Here is a 16,892-nt window from a genome sequence, read left to right as displayed (position 1 = left end):
CTTTCTGATGTTTTTCTGGTGCTTGGTTTTTCCTTTTGTATGGGATGAGTTTGTAATGTTTTCTTTTCTTTTTTCTTTTTTTGTAATCGTGGAAACAAAATGGATATGCACTTGTCCTACTTAGCTTGGTTAAATGTAATCCAGTTAGTATTGTTCTCCCTATAATAACAACAATTAATGCGAGTTAGATTTGGAAAAATCCAAGTACCATCTGAAAACATGCACTTAAGATCAAGGCACCTTGAATCCGTCTCATTGTCTGAGTGAATGTCTGAGTTATAGAAAATATTTTAGTTTTAAAGAGAGAAAAAAAAAGTCAACAATTTAAGCCAAAATCAACACAATGGGTAGCTTCTAAAGAAAGAAAAATGACATTAACCTCATAAGGATCTGTATACAAATCATATCGTTTAGCTTGAACTATTGAAATGACTGGTATTATGTAACTGTATGAACCAGCAATAACTGTTGGCAATCTGGTTCCAAACAAAGATTGAAGAATGGTGCTTAGCCCTGCAACAAAGAGAAGGGTCTGAATCACCCTCACCTTCTCAGCCTACATTAGATCAAAGAACTTAGTATCATTGAATTTTTAGTGTGTTTAGAAACAAAAGAATGAATCAAAGAAAGATTGAGAAAGTGATTACATCTCCTCCACCCATTTGAGGAACAATTATGGTTGGAATCAGTGACACTCATGCCAAGAGTCAAAATGTAATGCTGGAGCCCCAACAAAAATGCTTCAGCTGCATTGTCATCAAATTTCAGCTAAAATTTTGAATGCATGCAAACCTAAATTCATTAATTGGGAACATAATGTTTTCTTCCTATGGCTGATGGCTATAAGCATTTTCTGCGTGCACTTTTCCACAGCCTAGATTCTTTGTATTGGATTTTTTTTTATCTTTCATTTTGGATGATATATTATATTTTGAAGAATATTAGAGGATCATTAAAATTTTTATTATTATATTATTTAATTGTTCAAAAATACCCTTGCTTCTCTTTCATTCATACATATTTTTTAAGCTCATTATCATTAATACTTTCAAAAAAAAATTTGTATACCATAAAATATTTAGAAAAAAATAAAGAATATATAAACATGTATTATGTATGAATAAATAAACATGTATTATGTATGAACAAATGAAACATGTATTATGTATGAATAAAGCTTTTAGCCAAAATTTCATAGCCGTTGCTATAAAAGTGCAGCAACATTAGAATGACAAGCAAATAAAAAAAAAATAGAAACACCATAAAAGCAGATCCTAGACCCCTCCCAGTTAATCATTATACCACTAGAAGTGTCTGTTGTTGTTCTCAATTGACCATTTGCATCTTTATAAACACAATTGCATTTCCTTAAACATAGTTAAAGAGTAAATTATACTCTCTAATCAATGATCATAGCCTAATATGCATAACAATTGGCATGGTCTCGGTAACACATATCAAATATTCTCTTTTTTTAACATTGGTATTACAATGCTGAATGTGAATGATATTGTTGAGATTTAAAAAACATAAATAAATTTCAATGTTCAATGCCTCTTAAGATTTTACCTTTTTCTTTTGCAATTTAATCTTCTTGAAATGTTAATAACAAATATTATTGTGAATGACAACTTGTCAATAAAATTTTGATGGATTTTATTAATACTTTAATTGAATTCATATTAAACCGGTTCAATTGTTATATTAATACCAAATTGGTTTAATGTCAAATCCAATTTTCATCAAGTTAATGATAATATAAATATAGTTTATTATGAACCTAATTGCATTCCTTAGTATTTTAAATGGATTATTAAAATTTTTTATACATTCAATGTATTAGAAATATCCTACTAATATTTGTTTAAGGTCTAAGGATATATTTTAAAAGCATTATTTGACTCAAATTTTTTTATATTTCTAAAACATTGAATAAATTAGCGTCTTTAATTTATAAATTTATGAATAACCTAATTCAATCTACACACTTCTATTTAAGGTTATTATTAAATAAATTTTTTAAAAGAAATATATAATAAATACATTAAATATTTTACAATTTGTATTTTTATACACATTTTCTCAAATAATAAATTTAACAATGACTTTATATATTCCAAAGGAGTATGAAAATCAAGAATACAGACTAAGAGGGAACAAGTGTAATTTTAACAAACTTCTAGGGATGGGAAGAATTTATTATTTTCTTTTTAACCCATTCCTAGAAGTTTTGCTTACAGAGGAAGGCATTCAATGTTCCTTCCAATGAGTTCCTCCTTTTCAATAGTGAAGAAGAAAAAACACGCACCCACTAATACATAAACATAATTGCAGCTTCAGATTCAACTCAACTTTCAAACCTTTTATTAAACCACACAAAAAAATGGAGGAAAAGAAGAGACATCTTTCTCTTCCTGCCAACTACGTCACTCTCGCTCAGCTGCAACAATCCTGGCTCCAACAACAAAAGCAAAAGCAACAGCAACAACAACCACCACCACATGAACAGCAACACGAAGACAAAAATGGACTTGAACAGGGAGATTCGCACCTAAGGCATGCAACAGTTTCTAGGTCTTTCGCTAGGAAACAGAATCCAGATAACCGTAATCAACAGAAAAATCGTGATGATCCAGAAGACATAGACAGAGACAGAGACGGAGACGTCAATCTAGAAGGAAAAGGTAGCATGCAATGGAAGGAGAAAGTGAAATCGAAGTCGAAACAAGCTAGGGTTGATGAAAGAGGAACAAAATTCGAAGAGAATGAAGAGAAGGAAAAAAAGGAAGTGAAACAGGGATCGCGCCAGGAATATTTTTACCAGCAGCACCGTCGTGGAGCCGCTGTTAGGGTTTTCGCCAGAAAACAAAATCACTTCAATCGGGAGAATCGCTGGAAAGTTCGCGGCTACTCGGGAACTAATGTTGAGAAACAACGCAATGAAGCTGATACACGAATCGGAGGCACCGACGTGGAAAGGAAAGACAACGATGAACGGAAGAACAACGAGGAAGCGAAGCCAAAACCTAATGTTTATGAAAGTGGAATCAAAACCGAAGAGAAGGAGAAAGAGAAACAGGACGAGGAAGTGAAACAAGAGCAACGCCGTGGAACCTCTTCTAGGTCTTTCGCAGGAAAACACGATAGCAATGGTCGCTTCAATCGCATGAAAATTCGTCCCGATTTTGGAACCAATGCTGAGAAACAATGCCATGACACAGGAATAGGAGACGGAGAATCGAAGATGAATGCCACAAAGCCAAGATCTCTGGTTGTGGAAAGGAAAACAGAAATGGGAGAAGAGAATGGAAAGAAACAGAGGGAGGAAGTGAGTAATGCTGAAAAGGAGAAAGCCAAAATCATCGAAAGTCAATCCAATGAAGATAAGAGTGGTGGTGGTGGTGGTTTGCGGATGGAAGAGGTTGAGCAGAGATTTAGGGGTTTAAGGTTTAGAAGAACGGGTGATGGTCTCAATTACGGTTATAGTAACAGAAACGGTTACAGAAGCGATTATGGTAATGACAATGGCTATGACAACAGGGATTTTGGAAGGGGCAAAAGAGGTGAGAAGATGGTTTGGATTAGGAAAGTTGACAATATTAATGAAACTGAAAACTAGTTTAAATGTTCTTGCTTTATTCTGTACTAGTTTAAATGTTTATTCTGTTCTTACTTTATTCTGGTGAATTATTCCATAGGATGTGATTAATTTTCAGTTTGCATATTTTAATATCCAGTTGTAATTTATAATTTTTAGTCTGAATCAGAATTTGAGTTAAATTATGAACTGAAACTGTTTAGCTCTTTAAACTAAATCATTGTTTCCAAACTATAAACATAAAACACCCTTAGTTAGAACTGAGAAGAGATCTTTTTTTCACTTGCATATAATTGGCCTACTGCTATATTAGTATTGAATTTTTTAAGTGTAGTTGTTAACAAAGAGTATTAAGTGGAATTATCATGACATGAGATTGAACTGATTGGAGGTTTGGAGCTTGGAAAGTAGTACTTGTCTAATTTGCCATTATCATCGTCATTATAATAAAATAGCTGCATAATGTTGAAGTCTTTGATAGATCTGATGCACTAAAGAAACTCATGGCTGTGGCTGCGGCTTCTTATAGTGTTTCTTTGTAGACAGCTATTTTTGAAGTTAACCTTATGTAGACTGTTGGTCAATACATTGATTTCCTATGTCTTAAAATTGGGGTTTAATTTGTACACTTATTAAATTAAAGAATGAAAAATATGAACGAACAGTGTATGTAAAAATAAAATATTTATTCAAGTGTACAAATAATAGTTTTTGTTTTTAGGTGGAGAATAAGGGATTAAGGGATCAATCCCTAAAGAAAACAAGAAAAAAGAAACTTTAACTAGGACCCTTATTTCCCCTCAAGAAGGAGGTTTTACAAGACTCCGCAAATAGACCAAGGTTGATGGAATTTTCCAAGGTGAGGCAAGTTATGAGCAAACATAGTTTACTTCTCTAAGGGTATAGTTGAAAAGGAATCAGAATCAATACTTATTAGCAAAATGAGTTATTATTATGATTTTAATGGCTTTTAATTAAATATTCTTCAAGGTTTTAAAACGAAATTTAACTTTTATAATTAAATGTGAATATCATAACTTTTTCAAATATAAATATATTATATTGAAAAATAAACATTAAGCTGAAGAATTTATTAGACCGTTGTAGGTGATTAACAAGAATAATGATTTTTAATTTCCAATTTTTGTAACCGATAAAACCATCAATGTCCTTAATAATTGTAATTAAACTCATTTAACTCAACTTTTGAATAATATAGCAACTAATGTCAATCTCCTCTTGCCTACAAATAAGATCCAACTGTAATTTGCACTAAGCATTTTCTTCTATCCATATTTGTGTTCGTGGTGAATGGCTCAAAATAATGGCGGAGAAAATTGCAGCAAATGTTGCAACAAATGTTGTAAAAAGATAGTAGAAGTTCAGGTTCAGCCGCACCCAGTGAAAGATCAATTACCTGGAGTTCAATATTGCATCAACAGTCCTCCTCCATGGCGTACTTGCACTCTTCTATAAGTTTTTTTTTTTTTAATTTCTATTTCTCCATTGATGCTTGCTGTTTGTCATTGTTGCTATGTTCAACATTTATGTATCAAATTCTCCTACTATTTGTAGACACAAACATTACCACTCTTGAATTTAGCATGATTGTCATTCTAATGTTGCAGCATTTTTATAGCAACGGCGGTGAAATTTTGGCTAAAAGCTTTATTCATACATAATACATGTTTCATTTGTTCATACATAATGCATGTTCATTTATTCATACATAATACATGTTCATATCTTCTTTATTTTTTTTCCTAAATATTTTATGGTATACAATTTTTTTTTCTGAAAATATTAATGATAATGAGCTTAAAAAATATTTTAAGAGAAGCAAGGGTATTTTTGAACAATTAAATAATATGACAATAGAACGTGACAATAGCTTCTCCGAAGCTTTAGGAAGAAAACAAGTATAATATATTATCCAAAATAAAAGATAAAAAAAATAATCCAATACAAAGAATGTGGCATAGGCTTTGGAAAAGTACATGGAGAAAATGCTTATAGCCAATTAGTCATAGGAAGAAAACATTATGTCCCAATTGAATGAATTTATGTTTGCATGCATTCAAAATTTTAGCTGAAATTTGATGACAATGCAGCTGAAGCATTTTTGTTGGGGTTCCAACATTACATTTTGACTCTTGGCATGATTGTCCTGATTCCAACCATAATTGTTCCTCAAATGGGTGGAGGAGATGTAATCACTTCCTCAATCTTTCTTTGATTCATTCTTTTGTTTCTAAACACACTGAAATTTAATGATACTAAGTTCTTTGATCTAATGTAGGCTGAGAAGGTGAGGGTGATTCAGACCCTTCTCTTTGTTGCAGGGCTAAGCACCATTCTTCAATCTTTGTTTGGAACCAGATTGCCAACAGTTATTGCCGGTTCATACAGTTACATAATACCAGTCATTTCAATAGTTCAAGCTAAAAGATATGATTTATATACAGATCCTTATGAGGTTAATGTCATTTTTCTTTCTTTAGATGCTACCCATTGTGTTGATTTTGGCTTAAATTGTTGACTTTTCTTTTTTTTTTCTCTTAAAAACTAAAATATTTTCTATAACTCAGAGATTCACTCAGACAATGAGAGGGATTCAAGGTGCCTTGATCTTAAGTGCATGTTTCCAGATGGTACTTGGATTTTTTGGCTTTTGGAGGAACGCTGTCAGGTAGTGAATTCGACTTTCCCGGCTCAGTGATCGGCGAAAAGTGATACAAATATCATTTCTCTTTGTTGATTGTTGTCAGGTTTCTTAGTCCACTTTCTGTAGTCCCATATGTAACTTTCACTGGACTTAGTCTCTATCATCTTGGTTTCCCAATGGTAAAGAATTCCAAGTTTTCTCCCACTTTTTCATTCAATTAGTTTGTGATCTCTATCTTTTAAGTACTATTCATCAATTTCTTTCTAAATCTTGTCCAAATGAATGTTGCAGCTTGCAAAATGTGTCGAATATGGGCTTCCAACACTAATTCTCTTGGTGTTCATCTCACAGGCAAGTTCTTAGTCTTCTCTGTTTATAAATATTCCTATTAACTATTTGTCATCTTATTGTGAAGTTTTCAAAAAGTAAATTTTGAAAATGTAAGATAGGATTTTATTATGGATATGGAGAAGTTTGAATCAGTTTACAACTATTTTCTTCTACAGTATCTACACAGATATATTGCAACAAAGAAGCCTATACATGACCGATTCGCGGTGCTGTCCACGGTTGTGATTTCATGGATATTTGCACAGCTTCTCACTTCATGCACTGCATATAACAACAGGCCAGAAACTACACAGACTAGCTGCCGAACTGATCGAGCCGGACTTGTGAGCGCGGCCTCATGGTAAGATTGAGTAACCTCAATTATGCTTTCACTCAAAGAAGATTTATCACTCTGCTAAAATTCATTGTTTGGATAACACAATCTTATGTTCTAAGTAAGTTGGAGATACTTATATAGATAGACATGAGATTCCATGTGTGGATTTGTTTAATCAAGTTATTATTATTACTTATTACTTAACATCAAACAGAACAAGATGTAAATTTAGTAGTGCATAAATAGTTGTAATTTAAGCTTTTTTTTCATGCAGGGTATATTTGCCTTACCCCTTCCAATGGGGAAGTCCTACTTTCAATGCTGGAGAAGCTTTTGCTATGATGGCTGCTTCTTTTGTTTCTCTATTTGAGGTATGCACAATGCAACCATATTAGTTACTAGTTTTTGAAAATATAAACCTTGAAAATTTTAGAACGGCAAAATGCACTTTTGATTTTCCCTTTTTTGTATTTTTCTTACTCATATGCAGTCTACCGGAACATTCTATGCTTCGGCAAGATTTGGAAGCGCAACGCCGGTGCCACCATCTATTATCAGCCGTGGAGCTGGCTGGATTGTAAGATACCATGATTCATTACAATTTGCCATTCTTTCTTGGCCCATATTATAAATGAAACATATGATAAAAATTAAAATTTTTATGTGATTCTATTGTGATTTTAGGGAGTAGCTACAATGCTGAATAGCATGTTTGGTTCTGTCACTGGAAGTACAGCATCAGTGTAAGTCTTTTAATAAAATTATAAGAGTCTTGTATCTCAATAAATCAAGGAACTTATGAATCTTACTATTAAAAGAGATCTTACTCTTGTGAATGTTTTAATGGAACTCTAGACTATTATCAAGTTTTTCCTTATTTTTATGCATTGCATCATTTTCAGGGAGAATGCTGGTTTGTTAGCATTAACAAGAGTTGGAAGCCGAAGAGTCATTCAAATATCAGCAGGCTTTATGATTTTATTCTCTGTATTTGGTAATATTGAATCAATAAAACTTGTTACATTCTAGAACTTCACGATGTTGAGATTCATGAACTAATGGTATACTATATGTTAAATAATTCCAGGGAAATTCGGCGCGCTTTTCGCCTCTATACCTTTGCCAATCTTCGCAGCCTTATACTGCGTGGTCTTCGGCTATGTCTGTAAGATTCTCTTATTCAATTCTTACCTAGTCTTAAGTTTCTGTCTCATTCTCTGCATGTTAGAGCTCTAAACAATTTTGGTTTGTAATTTTGTGATAATATGTAGCTTCTTCTGGCCTTGGATTTCTCCAATTCTGTAACCTCAACAGTTTCAGAACCTTGTTTATTTTGGGATTCACATTCTTCATTGGCTTCTCAATTCCACAATATTTCTCAGAGTATTATCATGTGAAGCATGGATCAGCTGGTGCAAGATGGGTGAGATAACTTGACCAAAAAGCAATCAAAATTTTATTTTGTTAGGACCTTAGTATATAACATATAAAATTGGTAACAAAAAATAAAATTTTTAACATATACATTTATTTTGGCAGTTCAATGACATTGTGACAGTCATGTTCATGTCACATACAATGGTTGCTGCCTTGGTTGCATTCATTCTGGACATCACACTGTTGCGCGAAAACGACGATGATCGAAAAGACAGTGGAATGCAATGGTGGGAGAGGTTCACCATGTATAACAAAGATGTTAGGAACAATGAATTCTATTCTTTACCATGCAGGCTTGATGAATTATTTCCAGCACTTTGAAAATGCAGTGTGTTCTGTTCTGTTTTTTGAGAAAGGTTTCTTGTATTAGTTTCTCTCATTACATGGTTTCATTGAACTTTTTAGGGAACTTGAATTGATAGTGCCATTTTTCTTAATGTTAGCACATTATAATAAAACATATTTTTACATGGGCAATCTTTTTCATGCTTATACACAAAGCAATGACAAGGATGAAGATATTGGTGTTTAATTATTGTATCATATCTGTCTGTTCTTGTTTGGGATCATTAGGGTAGCAAAATTGAATGCAACATGCGATTTTAATGCTCACTACTTCTCTTATTATTTTTTTTAATTTCTGTAAATGCTTATATGAATAGGACAAAAAAAATGTCTTTATTGTGCAAACATTTATACTATATGAATTGGAACAACCAACAACTCTTTAATTTTATAATATGTACATGCCTTAATGTATTAAAGAGTGGTCATTCATCCCAATTATTTAATTTCTTTTATTGTTTTCTAAAGAAAAGAAAAGAAGGGTAACTAAGTTTTAGTTGAAGTCTAATGTATTATAACATAGTTATCAGAACTGGATTAGACCGGCCAGTTTGATTAGAAAATTGGTAAACTGATGGTCTGGCCGGTTTGGTTGGTAGATTAGATTGGATATACATTCGAACCGATTAACGGTGGTCAAATTCGTTGAAAATCGGCTGGTTCGTGTGTCAGATCAAGCTAAACCCGCCGCAGTCCACGGTGCACCTGCGGAACGCCGGATCATCGATTGCGCGTAACTAGAACCTCCCCGTTGCCACTATGGCAAACTTGTTTCTTACTAATAGATATGACAAAATATAAATATATAACAAAACGTAATGATTTTTTATTTTTTTATTTTTTTAAGTATGGATTTACATAGATAGCAAATAAGTAACAACACATAGTATACAAATATATTGATATATTGATATTAATTATGTTATTTTTTATTTTTTATTTATTTAAATTAAAAAAATATTTTGTACTAGTAACTAATTTATTATCTCTTTTTGCATTATAAATTATATCTAAGAATTGATATTTAATTGTTATTAATATAATTTAAAAAATATGCATTTAACTTTTAATTTTAATTTTATTTTTATATATTTTTATTTAATTATAACCGAATCAACCGAGTAAATCAGTGACCCATCGATTAAACCAGTAACTCAGTGACCCATTCGTATGACCAGGTCAATTACCGATTCGATTCTAATACCTATTCTATACAACTATTATTCAGATTGATTGATGGTAATTTTGACTGCCTTAATATTAGGCTTGAAGATTTTTAGGGTGACATGTGAAGTCTTCGGCTATGAATATTGAATGCTTAATGAGTCTCTATGGGGCCATGTTTGGTCATCGATATGAAATATAAATAAAAAAATAGAGAGAGAACAAATTTGGTATAAATTTTGATACATGGTATATTTTATTAAATATATTACAAAAGTTAAATTAAAATATATTTTTTATATATTTAATTGATTGATTGGATTTAAACAATTTAATTAGTGATGCATCAATTGAATCAATAATTTAATATTTTGTCCGATTTGATTATTAAATTGAATTCAATTACTACGTCCACTAATATCTCTGCTACTACCCACCCTCTACCAGATACCCTGATCTCTAGCACCTTATTTTCTTCATAAGTCTAGGATGGATTCATTCCTGTCCTGGCTATGATGTTAACCTTATTGTCACTTGTATTTAAATATTACATGCCTCTAGGAGCATAACAAAAGTACAACCAAAGTACATGCCTCTAAATTATTACACAATTACAGAAATGATTAATTCTACTAGTTTAAATATGTTTAGTTACAGCCAATATGAGATTAGTTAAGATGGTATATCAACCATCTTACACATTGAAAATTTTTTTAGGGTCAAATTCTAAAATAACAGAAAACATCTATGCAAAATTTCCATTTTTTATTGTATAGAAATATAGATGAGAACTTTTTATAGTTAATGCTAGAGTAATAGGTTAATCTCAACTAGGGAGGGATCTATTTAATATGGTGTAGGGGCAAGTGCCCCTACTAATATTGTTAAAAAGTGTTAAAAAATATATATCAATTAATCAATGTATATATATTCAGAACATTGTGATACTATTCAATTAAGAAATTTATATAGTTAAAATTATATTCTTGAACTTTTCTACTCAACTTTAATATGTATTGGTAAATTAATTTTTTTTGTATTGTATTTATAGTTTGATAATTAAAAATGCTATTTATACACTAAAATTAACTACTAAAATCAGTCACTATGTATAAATATATATGTTGTTTAGCTTATTTTCAATGTATATTTTGTATTTTAACATATATTTTATACTAGTAATTGATTTTAGTGTTTGATTTTAAACTTAATTTGGTAAAGCTTTTATTTTTCAAAAGTAACTTATAAAGGTTAATTTTTAAAAGATAATTTTTTAAAATTTATAAAATCTATGTTTAGTAAATTAAATAAAAAATAACTTTCAATAAGCACAAAAAATAACAAGTGTATTTGGTAAATAGTTTTTAAAATTTAAAAATGCTGTAATAGATATTAATAAAAGAATTAAATTTAAAAATAAATTAATGTATGAAATCATATTAAACCTTTTAATTTTAATAAGTACAATCTATTTTTGATAAGTTCTACCTTAAATATTTTTAAAATCATTTATGTCTTTTAAAAACTACAAATACAACTACATGTCCTTCTGATATATCAAACATAAAATAAAAAACTTGTGAGTTGTGACATTTTCAAAAAAATTTACCAAACTAAATTTATTAAGTATATATGCAGCATAGTTGTTTGATAATTAATTCCAAACATAAATTGAATTAAGAGTCATTTAAAAAATAGTTGAGAAAAAACACATTAATTATAAAATATTTATTTTTATAATATTTTATTATTTATTTTACAGTAAACATAAAAATAAATATTTAGTTTCAAAAAGAAAAGTTTGTTTTCTTAACAAAAAATAGTTATTAGAAAAGACATCTAATTGAAAGTTTTAATTTAATATAGGAATTTAATTACAAATTTTTAAATTATAAGTATCTAATTACAATATTACCAGTGAAACTATAAAAATTTATAGAGTAATTAAATTTAAACTATATAATTAAGATAGGAAGGATTTAGTGTATAATTTTTTTTTAAAAATACTCTTTATCATATATAATTTATAAAAAACATGTTTTGATATTTTGATATTCGAATAAAACTTCTTGGTTAGGAGATATTCTCTTTACTATCTTAATTGGTTTCACATTTATTATTATTATATGTATGTAAGTTATAAAAAAGTGAATTAATAGTCATATTAATATTTATTAATATATAAATATTGATAATAAATAAATAAATAAATAATTAATTATTTAATATTTAATATTTTTATATTATTTAATTCAACACATTTTGATATGTTTATATTTTTTATTATTGTCAAGTGTTAAATATTTATCTCCATGACTTAATAATATATTTCTAGATTTGTCATTAATCTCAACAATTAATTAGTGTAAAATTGATAGTATTTATAAAACATAAATATATCTTAAATAAAATTAATGGGACTTTTGTCTCATTATATACCTAAAACTACCCCGGTTAAACATGTTATATAAAAATACATTCAAATATAAAATTTAAATTCATGTATAAGAGGAATACATGTTTAAATAACAGCTGAAGAATGGAAAAATAAAAAAAGATATATTTTAATATGTCTATATTACAACGATTATGATATCTTAAAATACATTATTAAAATTAAAGTAATATTTTTATTATTTAATAATATTTTTAAGAAAATATTAAAAATATAGTTTCAATTTTAACATACTTAAATAATTAACTACAGTAAGCATAGAGATATTAGGAGAATTTTTTATTTTTAGTATTGGAGTGGTAGTAATGTTTTTTTAAAATGTGGATTGCTGAGGTATTATACTCAAATATGGAATCGTTTAATTAGAGAAGTAGAAATCAGACTGTTTGATTTATTAGAGGTACAGAAATCGAACTGTCTAATTTATGTTAAAAAAAATTTAAAAATTTGAAGTACAGAAATCGGATCCTCTGATTTGTGTACTTTTCACAATCTTAAAAAACACCAAAAATTATAATGTTAAAGTATATCACTACTTTTACTTTCATAACAAAAAAAAATTAGCCGACACTAGGATTCAGCAAAATAAAATTATGTTCATTTAAAATATCTCACGGGTATCAAGTATGAGTAGTAATAATGATTGGAAATGGTTGAATTTGTATAAAAAAATTAAAGTTTAAGATAGAAATAAATGTGAGACACAAAATGAATTTGTTGGGGGCCGTACAAGAGAATAGAAGTACGGAAAATAGAAAAGAAAAAGTGGTAAGAATGGATCCAAAGGAGGAGAAATATTGCGAAGAATGGTGGGAGGAGGAGAAAGAAAGAAACAAGTAGTGATGATGGGAGAGGTAGGTGTCTCATCAGCGTATCATAACTGGGGAATACCATTCAGATACGCTCACATGCTTCTTTCTCTCTCTGTGACTCTGAGGGATTATTGGGATTTTTATTTTGTTTCTGTTCAAAACAGCATCTTCCAAGAACCTAATAATAATGATAGTAAGAATAAGGCATGTATGTATGTATGTATGATTCCGGAAAACATGGTGAGTGGTAGCGGGATCGCCGCTTTCTCATACGATCAGCATGCATATGCATTGCTACCTCCTATTTCTCTTTTGGCTTTCTCTCTCGTCCACACTCTTTGTTCTCACAGCTGGCCTTTTGTCCAACCATGCCCACTGCAAAAATCAATTTTCTTTCTCTCTTATCAGACTCCTTAACAATAATTTGTAAATTTTTTTAATTATTCTAAGAATTTAATTTTAATATATATCATCAAATTATATTCATCTATTATTTTATTTATAATTTAGACTAACAATTATATTTATACCATAACAATTTTGATTTTTTTTTTAAATTTGGTAGAGTTCAATATAATTTTCATCCTTAAGAAATCAAATTTTTTGTGTTGTTTTGATTTGGTTACTACTAGAATTTTTAGATTACTGTAGATTTTTAATGACGATTTGTTTTAGTTTAGTAATGGATATTGATATTAGTGATAAAATAGTGACGGATAAAATTTGTCACTAAAAATGACCATCAAATCTCAAAATTTATCATTAATTTGTGACAAAAAAAAATAACAATAAATCTAATTCATTTGCAACGAATAAATAAATAATATTTTTCAACTAAAAATAGATTCTTTCCGTTGGTAATAATTCTTTAATAAAATAATCAGTTTTGCGACGGATAAAATCCGTTGGTAATGACCACCAAAGAAATCCATTTTTTTTTCTTTTTACAGAAATTTGATCCACTGCATTGAATATAAACAACAGTAATCAAAACCTGTTTATCAAGTGGGTGCTACATAATATACAGTTTAACATTATTCCTAAGTACCTATGAATTTAAGTAATTACTTTAATTTAGAAATTTAAACGATTTAATTAATTTTTTAATTTATAAAACTAAATTATAATTTTAATTATTTAAATTAAGTTCTCTAAAATTTTTCAGTAATCCAAAAAATTATTATAGTAGAGAGTAAAATTTTGGCATTTAAGTTTTCACATGAATATTTAACCTATCACATCAATATTTTAAATTTTGATCAATCCAAAATACGTATATATATTTTAAAATAACTAAAATTTTGTTTAAACCAAAATTATTTAATATAACCTAAACAAATAAAAGAGAATTATGAATTTTTCTAAACTTGAAGAAAAATAAGTGTAATTCATCTTGTTTTATGATGTTATTATATGCATGCATGTGGGTTACTGCTCAAGTCTTGTATCAACTTCATTGGGGACTACTTACTACCTGTCTTGTAAGTTGTAACAAGTGGGTGTAGTTGCATCCTAATACTAAAAGGCCATGTTTAATTATATTGTCATGTCTTAGTCTAGTAGTATCTTCATTGGGACTGGCATTTTGTGTTACACATTAAAAGGGACATATAAGTTTTTTTCCTGTAAAACATTGTATATATCATTTTTGTTGATGTGGTTGCAATATTAAAAATGATCTATTTTATATATATATATATATATGCATGCCAAATTTTGAAAAACTTTTCTTTTAAAAAAGTAGATATTATACACTGGAATTATCTTATTAAATTTTACTTTATGTTAATATGATAAAATTATATGAAATTTCTTGCTGTTGATCATATGTTCGCATGCATATATTATATTATCAAAAAATATATGAAATTAATACATATATTAAAAATATATTATATTATAAAAAAATATATATGAAATTATACATATATCAAAAAATATATGAAATTATACATGTATTATCTTATTAAATTTTACTTTATGTTAATATGATAAAATTATATGAAATTTAATTTCTTGCTGTTGATCATATGTTCGCATGCATATATTATAAAATTATATGAAAAATTCATATTGATTATGTTCGTCCTTTTTTTTATCAAATTTATCTTCATTTACATTAAAATTGAAATCTTTATTTATTTTTTATAAGAAATGAAATCTCTTTTAACATTTTTCGCACTACTAACATATCACACCCAGTCTTTTAAGTTTTAACATAATACATCAAGTAATCTTATCGCTTTATCCCTTGAGATGATGATAGATGAAGTAACTTAATTGACTAACTTCCGAATTCGCAAGCCTTGCATTTTGCTGAGGAATAAGTATATATTTCATGGGCAACAATTAAAATTCTAAAACATAAACTTTTGTGAATACTCAAAGTTGTTTTAGGAAAATGATGAAAAACTAAATTAATTCGATCATAGGCAAAATTTGGTAAATTTTAAGCTAGAAAATCAGTTATTATAAGCATACGTAATATTTTAAAACTTATAAGTAGAAGTTGATTATAATATTATATTGAAACGGTAATAACAATTGTATCAAATTGACCATAAATATCAAATACGGAGTTAACTACTAATTTGGTATCGATAAATATTTAAAAGATACACAAAAATATTTAAAACAAAATTTGTTTTCTAAATTTTTTCATTTAAAAAAATGTGGTCATTCACAATATTTTTTTAATTTTATTTGATAAAAAATTATTAAATTTTAAGGATAAAAATATATTTTTTTAATAATAATTACAAATATGTGCATCAAAATTTGATATCTAAAGACGTTGTTTAGAATATGTATTAATATCCAATTCTTTTTGTCAAATTTTTAATCTTTCGACAATTTATATGTCGTTAGCATTTTTAGAGTTCTTTTTGTCAACAATATAAATTTTTGAATATCATTTTGGTAATTTACCCTACTATTTAAGAAAAAAAAGACTTTATACCTTATCTTAGTAATTCATCATAGAATTTTATTTTTCATACAATAGGTTGTGTTTGGTTTTGAGAATATAATAAGATAAGACACTGAAATAAGACACAAAAAATAGAGACATAAAAATTAGTATTTTTATATTTTGTTTGGTGATAAACTAGAACAAATTATAAAAAGTTCAATTTATTCTCAATTTTTTTCATTCAAAAAGAAATTAACAAGAATAATAAAAGAAAAAATAAAAAATAAATTGTGTTTTTTGTGTTTATATGTCTTTTTTATTAGGATGAACACAAAATACACTAATTCAGTGTCTCTAGATATAATGTCTAGTCTATGTCTCATCTACCAATAAATATAATTTTGTGTCTTTGTGTTCCTATCTCAGTATTTGGTGCCTGTAAACAAACGCAGCCATATATACCAATAAGGAGAGAACCAACTTGAGTTGGTTAAGAGTGATTTCACTCGTCTACTTATTAAATAAATGTTGACGACTCGAATTCCATCTTATGTATGTAGTAATTCATTGACTAATGACAAACTTTTAAACAAAACTCAAATTCACGACAAATTAATCCTTAATTTGTTTAGTAGAAATACCACAAGACAAAAAAAAATACAAATAAAAGAGATTATTTGGGTACCCGTCTCTCTTATTGGTTTCTGTTCTACTGTCCCAAAATAATGTGTTACATGAGAAGACCTTAATATATTAATGACTGAAAGCTATATATGCTATGCATTATAGTGAAATGACAACTTAGTAAAGCAGCAATAATGCAAAAATAATTGTCAGG

General features: G+C 28.5%; 2 protein-coding genes across 3 annotated transcripts; both read left to right on the top strand.

Moving 5' to 3' along the window:
• The first annotated feature begins 2,246 nt into the window (after positions 1-2,246).
• LOC107495686 (uncharacterized) lies at positions 2,247-4,959 on the top strand. Of its 2 annotated transcripts, XR_008010397.1 has the most exons (3): positions 2,247-3,563; positions 4,320-4,457; positions 4,942-4,959. XR_008010397.1 is itself a non-coding variant. In XM_052262716.1 (2 exons), exons 1-2 carry the CDS (start codon positions 2,384-2,386, stop codon positions 4,328-4,330), a joined length of 1,191 nt encoding a protein of 396 aa, XP_052118676.1. In that variant the 5' UTR covers positions 2,247-2,383; the 3' UTR covers positions 4,331-4,489. The 2 variants fall into 2 exon arrangements, 1 of the variants encoding a protein (XP_052118676.1); XM_052262716.1 differs by lacking the exon at positions 4,942-4,959 and having other exon boundaries at positions 4,320-4,489.
• Positions 4,910-8,836, top strand: LOC107495751 (putative nucleobase-ascorbate transporter 10). Its single transcript, XM_016116914.3, has 14 exons — positions 4,910-5,054; positions 5,710-5,807; positions 5,898-6,074; positions 6,187-6,287; positions 6,367-6,442; positions 6,555-6,614; positions 6,770-6,954; positions 7,205-7,301; positions 7,421-7,507; positions 7,615-7,673; positions 7,833-7,924; positions 8,018-8,095; positions 8,202-8,353; positions 8,470-8,836. Exons 1-14 carry the CDS (start codon positions 4,910-4,912, stop codon positions 8,686-8,688), a joined length of 1,626 nt encoding a protein of 541 aa, XP_015972400.3. The 3' UTR covers positions 8,689-8,836.
• The last annotated feature ends 8,056 nt before the right edge of the window (positions 8,837-16,892 follow it).

Source organism: Arachis duranensis, chromosome 6 (genome assembly GCF_000817695.3).
Source record: "Arachis duranensis cultivar V14167 chromosome 6, aradu.V14167.gnm2.J7QH, whole genome shotgun sequence".
NCBI lineage: Eukaryota > Viridiplantae > Streptophyta > Magnoliopsida > Fabales > Fabaceae > Arachis > Arachis duranensis.
The sequence above is the reverse complement of the archived record's forward strand: the minus strand, read 5'-3'. Positions and strand labels throughout refer to the sequence as shown.

Excerpts from the sequence above, each read along its gene's own strand:
- LOC107495686 (XM_052262716.1), top strand. The coding sequence starts at position 2,384 with ATGGAGGAAAAGAAGAGACATCTTTCTCTTCCTGCCAACTACGTCACT.
- LOC107495751 (XM_016116914.3), top strand. The coding sequence starts at position 4,910 with ATGGCTCAAAATAATGGCGGAGAAAATTGCAGCAAATGTTGCAACAAA. Across the intron at positions 7,674-7,832 it reads ACTGGAAGTACAGCATCAGT|GGAGAATGCTGGTTTGTTAG; the intron begins GTAAGTCTTTTA and ends CATCATTTTCAG. Across the intron at positions 8,354-8,469 it reads GATCAGCTGGTGCAAGATGG|TTCAATGACATTGTGACAGT; the intron begins GTGAGATAACTT and ends TTATTTTGGCAG.